A 12,758-nucleotide genomic window follows, 5' to 3' on the forward strand; every position below is an offset into this window, starting at 1 on the left:
GCTATAAGGAGTAGGACAACAATAAGAAAAAGAAAAATATCAAAACATGATTTGGTTGTAATTTACAGTCAAATCTTTTCACGAAATATGATTATTTTGTACTTTAATAAAATATTATATCATGAATCAGTTGCAACTTACAATCCTATTTTAAAATATATACTAGATCTTGACCCGCGCTTCAAAAGCGCGATTTTCTTACAATAAAAAGTTTAATAATGTTAATGATTTTTGTATGTTATTATGTTACAATATTGAATTATATAAAACATAGAATTTTATAAAATTATATGATTTATGAATTAATTTATTTAAAATTTTGTATGTATATTGTTATGTAACTCTTTTTTAGGTCCAAACATTTTGTTTGGTTCGAATAAAAACCTATCCGAATCGGTTCAGATCCAAGTCTACGGCAAAGTATCTATTGGGTATATTTCAGACCCGCAGTGTCGGTTTAGGTTTGGATTCTACAGAGATCTGAATCGATACCCTGAGTATCTAAAATGTATTGTGTATATTAAATATATTTTTCTGTTTCAAATATGTCTTCGGTGTCACGATTATTCTTTTGTGTTTCAGATTCGGTTTTCGGTTAATGTTTCAGATTTCAAATAAAATGTTAGATTTTTAGAAACATATTTTGTGTATACGCATAAAATTTTGAATATAATAAAAAAACTTTAAAGTATTGTCATGTTTCTATACATTATGTTTTACATAAAAGTTTTACATTCTGTATATAAAAAATTTTGGTTCAAATAATATGTTAATAAATGTTGTAAATCAGCTTTTATGTGGAGCGGATAAATGATCATCATAAACTATATCTAAACTATATCTAAACATTATCTTTCTTGTATTTGAAAATAAATGCTATTATAATTATTTTCTGTTAATAAGCACAAAATCTGGTGGCAGAATCTTTTAGTTTGGCACAAATATTAAACATATTACGTGGAGTTGATTAATTAAGGTTATATAAATATTCTAATGAAAGGGTCCAACAACCTTTTATAAGTAGATTTTTAAAAACTGCTTTCCTTTTAATAGTATAGATTATACTAAGGTGAAAAAAATTACATCATGGAATAAGTGAAAACAAATCATTTCTAAACACACAACATCAACATATGCACCATAAGAAAAACACATGAAAATATCCTCCATACGTTCAACAAATCATTTTCTAAAAATGATTTAGCCAAATTTTTAAGAATATTCAAGTTTAAAACAATTTTTAACAATAATATGTAATATTCTCCAAATATTGTATAATCCCACAAATTTATCTTGTAAAGCATAAAATATATGTATTGCGAATATTCCTAAAGTATATGTTTAAGCATTTCGGTTATTATTAATTATTTTCAACCATAAAATCTTTCAAAGATTATAATAAAAACTTATTGTTAATGAAATCAATTAACAATATTTAAAACATTTAAAGGATATGTCGTATTTCGGAATAAAAACTTAATAATGAGAACATATTTAAAAATATCCATGTTACTTGATAATTCTAAATTTGTACCTAATTAAATTTTCAAATAACCAATTTGACTAATCTATTTAATTGATGATATTGTTTTAGATATATATAACTAAAATGCTATTAGAAAATTATTTTTAAATTAAGTATGATATTACATATGTTCAATTGAATTTTAGCTTAAATTATTTTTCTTTAGTAAGGATTTGAAAGATTAGATTTGGTAATAACATGTACATTTAAGTATTAGTATTAAAAACTAAAAAAACCTAAGATTTTTCTTATGAGAAAATTGTAATAGGGAAAATTTCAAAAGAATATTCTTTAAGTTTTGTATCTAAAGAACAATATTTAGACAAGATAACAATGTTCTAAAAAAACGAAAAAAAAATCATATAAAATAAAAATCCTACATATAATAAAATGTTAAAGTCAATAAGTTAAAATAAAATTAATTTGATAATAATATAAATACAAGAAATGAAATTACTCATTCTAACAAATTACTCATATTAATAAGTAACATATAAATATTTTACTAAAAATGCATGACAAATATTTATATATCGGGTTGAAAAATTAAAAATTAAGACTACTTATATAACGGGTTGTAAATTTAAATATAGTTCTCATTTATGACCAAAAACCTATCAAAACATCTAAAATATTGTTTTCGCATATATATGTTAGTTTATGAAAAACACAAACATAAACGAAAAATATATACTTTAATTATTATGCGTAATGTCATAATAAAAAATACATAATACGTGAAAAAAATAAATAAATATTATATTATTTACAGAAAACAAAAAGTATATTCTTAAAAATGAAAAGTGGTTTCTCTTTTTTACTGGGAACCCAAATGCTGTAAATAATTCTTTCTAACGCGTATCAAACCTGACCAATGAAAGGCTACTAGCATTTCCTTTACCATTAGCAAACTCGATATCAGGTAAACAAAATTGATATCAGTTAAATAAAAACAAATATTCGAGTGATATTTACATTTACAGTTATATAAATCATTTTACATTTACTATTAGTGGAATTATGTAACAGCAATATATGTATTATGTGATGTATTTTGTCACCATTTTCTTATAATTATTATAGATTATATAATGGTGTAAAAAATATTTAGTTACATTACGTAAACAAAAAAAACACCCGCCCGGTCGGGCGGGACAAGGTCTAGTTGATCAATTATTGGTCATGTTTTCTAGTATTTTATCTTTACGCTATTCATTAATGGAAAGGTTAGCCTAAAATGGCAAGACCTAGTCATTAATGACTTTACTGATTCCAAGGAAACAATAATTAAATTTAGAATTTTAGCAAAATAATAGTAATAATTAAATGGAAAAATTGTTTTTTTAGAGCAAAAAAATGGTAATTATGTCACTTTATACTAATCTATACTACTTTATGTCCCATTAGACTAATTTTTTTCAAAATGGCAGTAATGCCCTTAAAATTGTAATTTTTTATTTCTTTTTCATTTTTTTTTATTTTTTTGTTCCTTTTTCGTTTTTTTATTTTTTTTAAAAAAAATCGATTTTTTTTTCAAAATATAAAAGTGAATATTCTCAAATATTTTGTTTCCATATTTTTAGGAACTGATTTCTTATCCGTAGAATACAACTAATATGTAGAAATTGGTTTCTACAGTTTTTTAGAATTATAGTAATGTTTAGAGTTTGATTTCTACATGTTTTAGATTTATAGTAAATCTGTAGAAGTCGGTTTCTACGTGTTTTAGATTTATATTAATGTGTAGATTTTGATTTCTAAAGATTTTAGAACGATAGGTTAAGCGCGGAATGTGTATTCTAAATATTTTTAGAATACTCCTATTTACGTAGATCACGTATTCTAAACATTGTAGATTCAATGAAAAAAGTGGATTTCGTTTTCTACTTCGTAGAATGTCATTTCTACTTTATTTAGAACATAATATGAAATTTATAATTTTAACTTTTTTATAATTAGAAAAAATATCACTAAGTTCATATAGGTATTTTATCAAAAGTTGCAATTTTCCAAAATTTTTTTGTTTGTAAAACTATTTATTAAAATTATTTTCAAAAATATTAAAGGGTGTTATAGGAAAATATGACACAAAATATAGATTAGTCTAAAGAGACATAGTTACCATTTTTTTGCTCTAAAAAAAAGTTTTCCCTTATTAAATTTAGAATAATAAGCAAATGAACCCGTTTGAAAAAAATCGTTTTCTGTTTTGGCCATAAGATAGATTGTTTGCAAACTAATCAGTTTAACTAAAAAAACAAAACCCCATTTTCCATAAGCGTACATGAAGATAATCTTTGATGCATAATTAAATTATATGGCTTTCTAAAGATGGTTAAAAAATCGAACACATCTATTGTGGTAATACCTAATTATTAAATACATGTGTAGTGCAGTGTAACCTTCTCACCAAATCAAGGAATAATACAGAGCATTTTGTTTGCTACAAGACAAAATAACCCAGCTCTGACCACCACCTATTTTTTCTCGAACCCCAAAAGAGTGCATGAGCGGAATTAATTTTGTCCACCCATTAATGGATTTTCAGTAGCCAACAAATTTTAATTCAAAGTAACATTATATGTACGATAAATATGGTAGTAGCTTAATCAATCAGTATGTTAGTGTCAATTAAGAAAATAAAATACGTATATTATGATTATGAGGAGGTGACTGGGTGCCGTCTGACATGCAGTAGTCGTTCACTGAAAAAAAAAAACAATTTACCAAAGTTAACCATTATGTTCTTTGTCTGTAAATGGCCTTCAAGTTAACCATTATGTGTGTTTTCTGATTTTATCAGTAAACTGATGACATCTTTAAATATACATATTACATTTTACATTCAGAGATATATATTTCCATAGGTGTCTGCGCAATATTATATATGAGTCTCTGAACCATCATCCATTGGTATTAAGCTGCACAGTTAAAAAATCAGTTTAGATAAAAAACGATTTTACTGAGAGGTTCTTTATTTTGAAATACTCTAGACAGGATACAGAAGAGATCGCCATTTATCTAAAAAGAAGTTAGTATTTATTGGTCTTTTTATTTGATGAGCAACAATAAACAAATGCAAAGGACAAATTCGTCAAAAGAAAAACAATGATATGGGTTTCAGACATGAAAATATAAAACACCACATAGCTCCCGAGAAAGAACTGTATGCTATTCTCATCTCTTTCACAAACCCCCCCAATCTCCAGCAAGAAGGCCATCTCTCTCTGTCTCATCGAACCTTAACTCGCTCCCAGCCCCACACACGTCACACGTGTGATCTATTCATCATCATGAGCTCCTCCCCAGTCGTGAAAGGCCTAACCGACGAGGAGCACAAAACCCTCGAACCAGTTATCAATACTTACCACCAGTTCGAACCGGACCCAACCACTTGCACTTCTCTCGTAGCCCAAAGAATCGACGCTCCCGCCTCCGTGGTTTGGCCTCTCATCCGCAGCTTCGACAACCCACAACGCTACAAACACTTCGTCAAAAGCTGCCGACGCGTGTCGGGCGACGGCGGCGTCGGGAGCGTCCGGGAAGTTACTGTAATCTCCGGCATCCCAGCCTCCACCAGCACAGAGCGGCTCGAGTTTCTCGACGACGACCACCGTGTCCTGAGCTTTAGGGTTGTTGGTGGAGAGCACCGGCTTAACAACTACAAATCGGTGACGTCGGTCAACGAGTTCTTGAATCAAGATTCCGGAAGAGTCTACACGGTGGTTCTTGAATCCTACACGGTTGATGTTCCCGAGGGGAACACGGTAGAGGACACCAGAATGTTTGTGGACACTGTCGTCAAACTCAATCTTCAGAAACTCGGTGTTATCGCCACTGCTGCACCTACGCACGATTGATTTCAAAATTTCATTTCTCCTTTCCCATAATTATTTACTTAATTTGCGAGTTTTTTTTCTTTCTATTTTAAACTACTGGAAGCAAATGTCTGTCTGGTTCATAAGTGAAGGAAAACAATGTTGCCTAAGGCATATCATTTCTCGTTTGTTTCCAATAAATGGCTAATCAAGAGTTATGTTATTTGGTATTCCTTTTTTCTCTAATTAATTATGTTTGTCCTATTTTGATGATGAATTCGTGATATCAAAGATAGTATTAATACTGCTAAGTTGTTAAGAAAACCTTCAACATCGTCTGATTATTTGAATTTGGATATAAATGTTGTATTGGTAAGAAATTATATTGAAATATCCAAAAAAAAAACATCATTGAATTCAATTAATAGAATGGTAATTTTCTCAACAAAAATATCTTTTGATTAATCGTCTAGATTAGCGTAGAAGTTCTTTTCTTTCTTTTTGTTTCTTTAAAGAGCTGGAAAAGAGAAGTGTGTCACATTATGCATGCAGTCATGTACCACTTCCGATGGTTGTGTCTCCGCAAGTTGGTTTTACCTTTTCAGATAGAAGATATATATTGGTTTAGAGTTATTATCATTATTATTTTCTCCAAACGCTTGAGAATCAATTGAAACTGTTGCCGAAATTGTGTATATATTTGTATACACTCTACATTGGTGCATGGTAAAAGTCAACAAAAAGAGGTTGCGTCGGCTCGAAACTACATCTAACTACCACGCCATTTAATTGATTTTGGGTTGTATCGATCCCATTTTATAATTGCAAGTTTGCAACAATGTCAACCTTATTTTTCAAAAGAAAAAAAAAAACAGTGTCAAGTTTACTATATTATTATTGCGATAAATATTATGAGAAATAGAAAATCCATTAATGCATCTTCGAGTAAATTATTGGCGAAGTTGATTTAATAATTCTGTGCGCAAACGTATTTTTTATATTTTGCCGACCTGTGAGGTGTGAGCCAACCGGAGAGGGTGTTCATGCGAGAAAAAAAAAAAACTATTCACATCTAAGAGCAACCCCACTTGCATATATAATTGTTCCCTTTTGTTTCTTTATAAAATCTATTGAGACAATACACCCAATGCAATTTCCTGCAGTTTCTTTATAGAGTAATTTTTTCCTTTTTATATGTAACTTCAAGTAAATATTTACTTCAAAGTTCAAAATGCTCTCTCTCGCTATGTTATTATAGTCCTCCCAACTAACTAGTAGTTTGTCCTTTCTTTCTGTCAAGAACTTATGACAAAAAGGGACTTATGACAAGAGTCTCGTGCAAGTGATTGTTTTTTCCCGCCAACCTGGTTTTCCTGAAATAAATAAATCCATGAAAAACCAACTGTTATCATCATTTTTTGTTGGTCACAAAGCTTATATTATCATAATTCATATAATATCTGTTTGCTTTTTGGCTAAATAACCCTTTAGATGCATCAAAAACAACATGAACACATGCCATTTCACAAATAGCCCAACAATTGATATTTCTGTCCACAATTGATAATACTGCAAAACCATTATCAGCTTGTAAAACTGTCGTGTTCGTTCCAAGCTCCATCCACATAATACCATCTCATATATATCTCCCATTTGTTGGCTTGGTTGGTTAACATACGTTATCTCAGAAATTTATGAGTTATATAGTTGCGCATCTGCCACAAGCTTCCTCTATGTCCGCTATATTCATAATTTTTCTGGATTTTCATCTTTGTTCTTATAAATCTTATCATTTTGACTTTTCAAGATATAACATATTATCCATAGAAAATATTATCCATAGAAAGTAAATGTATTTAATAGGCAGTTAAAATAAATAATCCATATTCGAGTAGATAAAAAAAATATTCGAAACAACACAGGATTAGAATAAATCTGAGAGTATAGGGAAGCAAACTGCTTAGCTGATGGTTTAGCTAACCTTACATTTTCTCTTCCGTTTGGTTTTCATAGATTAGATGAGACACCGATTGAGGTGGTTGTTTTATTGTAGGAGGATGTTGTTGGACCCCCTCGGCCACGACTAACTCACTTGTAATCTGAAGTTTGTTATTGAATAACGTTTGAGAGTTTCTCCCAGTTTTTTACCAAAAAAAAAAGAATAAATCTGAGAAAGGGGCCATGTTTGAATATTAAATATTCTATAAATACGAAAGTTATAGAATAATTTTAGTTCCAACAGAAATTGAGACAAATTTTAGTTCCAACAGAATTGAGACAATACCAAAGTTGAAGTGATCAAATGCCTTTTCCCCATGTTTCACTAACTGAATCTCACCAGTGTCATCAATATCAATGTTAAAATACCAAAATTTAGAAATGCAGAAAATAGAGATGTGCAGGAAATCAGTTGAAGGACTCCTGACAAGTGACAAACTTTTGAATGCAGCATACTTCAAGCAATGGAAAAGCAGAAAACTTTCACTAGTTCGCGATATCAATGAGTTTCCATCTTTCCACGACTCAGAATAGAAATCAAATCATAAAGTCTGTTCTCAATCAAATAACGATTGAACAACTACGCAACAGAAGAGGTCACTATCCCTTTGGTAACAAGATTACCTAGGAGACAGACTCTGCAGGTAATCCTGAGAACCTACCAAAAATGTAACGGCTGTGAGTGTTGCAAGATTCTTTCTTCCTCTCATTTTCCTCAAAAAGGTCAGCGTCAAATTCTCAAGGTTCTATACCATGAAGAGTCTATATGCACATAAAAACTGTATATTTTATACAACTGATGGGAAAAAAAGAATCTGTATATCCAAAGTCGATTATATATATAGCAAGGACATGCAAAACAACTTCTCTAAAGATTGCAAAGAACTTAAACAGTAATTGTTTCTCAAAAAAAAAAAAAGTCAGGCAGAGCTCATGTTACAGTATCGTATGTCAATATATAAACCATATTTTACAAATAGCGGGGAAGGGTGACTAAACAATAAATGGACCTCACCCAGAAACAACAAAAATTTTATGAAAAGAATAATTATCTGGCATTTCGGCTACGGTGCCAGACCACTCAATCCTCCCACGCATTCCATCTCCAACCCAATCCAACGCGATCAACGCACACCTAATCCTTATCTTCGGCTTAACTAAATGATTACCCTCGGCCTCGGGCCACAAAATCGCCAGCTTTCCATTATATTCCGCCATTACAGCGTCATGAAACTTAACATCAAGTGCCTTCAAATCATTACACCCAACACCAACTACTCTTTTCCATATCTTACTCTTTGCATCAAGCCACATCAACCCTTCACGAAAATAGTAAACATAAAGCAAATCAGCGACCACGCACATGCACCAGACAACATCACTCGGCATCTTCACAGTCTCCAGTCTTCCACCTTGTCTCGCATTGTACACATTGATTTTCGCAGTTTCAGCAGAATAAACATTCCAACCGAGCGACGCAGTTAACTGCGTCGTCATTAGTCTGAGTCGAAACCTCTCGTCAGGACCCTCGCCTACTGTCCAGCTTCGCTTTTTTGGATCGTAAACCTCGACTTGAATCTTCTTGTTTAGGCACCCTCCGATCATGTGTATCTTCCCGTTGATTACTCCGACAACGGAGTCACAAGTTCGAGCCACCTTCATGCTTGGTCCTTGAGCTAACTCTCCCGAACGAGTATCAAGAATCCAAAGATCAGAAGAAGGTTCGGATAATCCACCAACGAAGAATATCTCTGATCCAACCGCTACGGCTGAAGAGTTGTACATAAAAGGATGAGAAGGGAAGTTACTAACCGGAATCAACTGATACTCAATCTCCCGTTTCGAGCTCTGAATCGGACGGAGAGTGAACCAATATTGTTTCGGTTTAAGAGTTTTTTTCCCGCGGAAGTAGACATAGATGGAGTTTTTAGGGAGGGAAGAGCGCAAACGGAGGAGCTCAGGAGAGCGAACAAGAGACCTTAGGGTTTTGGAAACGTAAGAGAGGTTTAGGTCGTAGGTTTTTGGGACGTGGAGTAAGCACTGCAAAACAAGTTCGTCGGGCAGCCAAGAAAATGGTGAAGGTAACGACGGATCATTATCATCTTCTCTTGGTCTCTTGCCCGCCATGAATGAAGATAGTTTTCTGACTTTCATCAGAGGAGGAGGAGACATTATCGGGTCAGGGGGAGGCTCTTAAACCTTCCTAAGTATATCCGGGTATATATATGTTATTACCGACTCCAATTTTCCTATCCTTTTTTTTGCTCAAAATTTCCCTATTCCTGTTTAAAATATATTTTCCAAAATAATAACGAAAGATATCTTTTATACTATTATTTAAAAACAAGGTGCTCTTAAACAAAAAAAAAAAGAACTAGGTAAAGCTCCCATGCTATAAGGTACATAATAAAATATCATAAAATATCAATAAAATAACAATAAAATAACAATATGAAAGCCAAAACTAATAAAAGTCACAATATATATATATATATATATATATATATATATTGATATAGTTTTCAATAATAGTACAGAGTAAAACTAATGATTCATCGTAAAATTACGAAAAATATAACAAATTAGAAAAATTATTTATTAAATAATAGTATAGACCAATTTTATTTATTTGTCGTATTTTCTATGATTTAAGCTCGGTCTTTATTTTTATCTATAATTTAAACTTCGACCACCAGACGACGAAATCATCCACCTGACAATGAGAGAAGGCTTCAAAAGAAAACCCGTTACTGAACCGGATGAGACTAACAAACCCGCTTATGTATTCATGAGGAGTAAATTTAACCTATTTATTTGTTAACCTTTCTAAGAATCCGGTTATATATGTTATCAATTTTCCTAATCCTGTTTAAAATATATTTTCCAAAATAATATTGAAAGAATATTTCCATACTATTATTTAAAAACATGGTGAGGCTCTTAAACCAAAAAGAAAACTAGGTAAAACTCACATGCTATAAAGGTACATAATAAGATATCATAAATATCATAAAATAACAATATGTAAGCCAAAACTAATAAAAGTCATATATATTAATATAGTTTTCAATAATAGTACAGAGTAAAACTAATGATTCATCATAAAATCACGAAAAACATAACAAATTAGAAAAATCATTTATTAAATAATATTATAGACTGATTTGATTTATTTGTCGTATTTTTTATAATTTAAGCTCAGTCTTTAGTTTTAATAATTTTCACTGCAGTTTCGACTAACGAAATCATGACAATGATTGAAGGGTTTAAAGAGAACTCGTAACGAAGCCGGATGAGACTAACAGACCACCACTTATGTATTTGAGAGAGTATTTTGCCTACAATAAATCTAGAGAAATCAGATTTACCTGCAAAATTAATACAGACATCTTTAATGATAAAGAGAAAAATGAAGATGAAACATGCAAAAGAAGGAAAAGATAATCCAATTCTCAAATCGAGATTCAACCGAGAAACGACGAACAGAGAAGCGACAAGAAGAAAGGAAAAAAAGGAGCTAGAAAGAATTCTGAGACCAACCTTGCCAACATCCTGTAAAGGAATGGTGAGCTGCGAGAAAAGGAGCCGGTAAAGATGGCGTTGAAGGAATCACCTTTACTTAGAGCCAAAAGCCGGAAACATTGGGAGTCAAAACGTAATAGATTCGGTGGAAGAAACGAGGCAAAGTGATGAAGTGGAAACGAGGGTGTTCAATACGGTAAAACCAAACCAAAATAGAGAAAGTGGTTTGGATTTGGTAGAACCAAATATACTAAATGAATGTTATTTTTAAGAAACCGCGGTATATGTATATGATTTGATATATAAACCAATCAAACTGAATAAACCAATTAATGAAAATATAGTAGTATAATTATATGTAAATTTTATAATCTAATTTAATATACACATAAATTGTTTATTGATATGATTTTCATATTTAAAATGTTGATTTTAGTAATATAACATTTTGTTTGAAGTTAAAAGTTATTTTTCATATTTATCAAATTAAAAAAAACATAATTTTTACTTTTGTCATTGACAGATATGTCTACTAACATTTAGTTATTTATTTTTTTATGGATTACTTCTTTTTATTCTATAAAAACTATTATTATTATCAACTTGACATGTTCACTAATAGTTTTAAATAGTAAAAGAAAAATAGTATGTCGATTTCTAATTATATAAAGTAAAATTTACAAAATATTGTAAAGATAAATATATATGTGTTTTTGGTATAAAACCGATATATATATATATATATATATGGGTTTATGGGTTTTGAGAGATAAAGTTGTAGACTAAAAGTCTATTAAGCATAATGGCCCATTTCCGTGTCTATTGAAATAACAAAAATGTTGTTTTTTTAAGTTCACTGCAACAAGTAAACGTTTTAAGATCTGGTGGCGGTCACTGGTGATGATCATGATGGATGGGTTTTTTTGACAAAAAATATGGATAAGATTATTGAAAGCACAACCCATATATATTTCAATACCCATCATAAATCTCGAACATAAACCTAGATTTGCTTACGATGATAAAGTTTAGGGATAAGATTAAAAAGTTTTAAACGGACGACGATAACGTACGGACAAAAGCAACAACAAAAAAAGAAAGAAGTAATGTAATAATGTTAATGGTTGATGAGGTTTCAAGATTTCTTAAACTTTCTAGGTTCTCTATCTAATCTATTAAAAGAGCAGTACAAAATTAGATTATCCGTTAGTTTTCCACTATATTTACAATGGCATGCCACTGAAATTATTAATTAACCTATTCTTTAGGATTTTTGTCTTTTCTCTTCAATTAATGTATTTCCAAAATCATATTCTAACTAAAAGATCATGGCAACAATAGTTAATAAACTTAACTTTTAATATTCTTTGTCCTTTCCTTTTTTTATTATACATATGTGTGTTTGAAAATATTTAATTCTATATATACATTTCGTAATTACATACATTATATGGTAATTATTTTACTAATTCCACATATACATAATAAATAGTATACAACAATTTTATTATACATAATCATAAAATTTTGATCCATAAAAACAGTTTATACAACAATATAATCATAAAATTTTGATCCATAAAAAATAAAAATACATTTGTGTGACTTTACAGGTCATATTCTAAATAAATGGATGATATAGTTAAGGGTTTATGTGATAAAATAAAACTACTCAATATAAACTATAAAATTATTGTGTTTAGAAATGTCATATTAAAAAAAAATTTGAATGGGTAAATTTTAAAATATATATTATCACTTATAGAAATAAATATTCATTTATAAAAAAACTAACACCTGCGCGGATGCGCGGATCAAGCTCTAGTAATTTATTAATACAAAACCTGGTTGTCACGCACTGTCCTTGGTGAAAATGAAATTTTTATTAAAATTGT

The 12,758-nt window shown here is 30.4% G+C and overlaps 2 protein-coding genes across 2 annotated transcripts; one reads left to right on the forward strand and one right to left on the reverse strand.

The window, feature by feature from the left end:
- The first annotated feature begins 3,681 nt into the window (after positions 1-3,681).
- Positions 3,682-5,645, forward strand: LOC103842164 (abscisic acid receptor PYL2). The gene has a single exon (XM_009118784.3). It carries the CDS (start codon positions 4,639-4,641, stop codon positions 5,383-5,385), a length of 747 nt encoding a protein of 248 aa, XP_009117032.1. The 5' UTR covers positions 3,682-4,638; the 3' UTR covers positions 5,386-5,645.
- A 2,707-nt stretch (positions 5,646-8,352) lies between these two features.
- LOC103842165 (F-box/kelch-repeat protein At2g22050-like) lies at positions 8,353-12,689 on the reverse strand. Its single transcript, XM_033278533.1, has one exon. The coding sequence runs from the start codon at positions 9,511-9,513 to the stop codon at positions 8,353-8,355; it is 1,161 nt and encodes a 386-aa protein (XP_033134424.1). The 5' UTR covers positions 9,514-12,689.
- Positions 12,690-12,758: the final 69 nt, after the last annotated feature.

The sequence above is a fragment of the Brassica rapa genome, chromosome A09 (genome assembly GCF_000309985.2).
Source record: "Brassica rapa cultivar Chiifu-401-42 chromosome A09, CAAS_Brap_v3.01, whole genome shotgun sequence".
Lineage (NCBI taxonomy): Eukaryota > Viridiplantae > Streptophyta > Magnoliopsida > Brassicales > Brassicaceae > Brassica > Brassica rapa.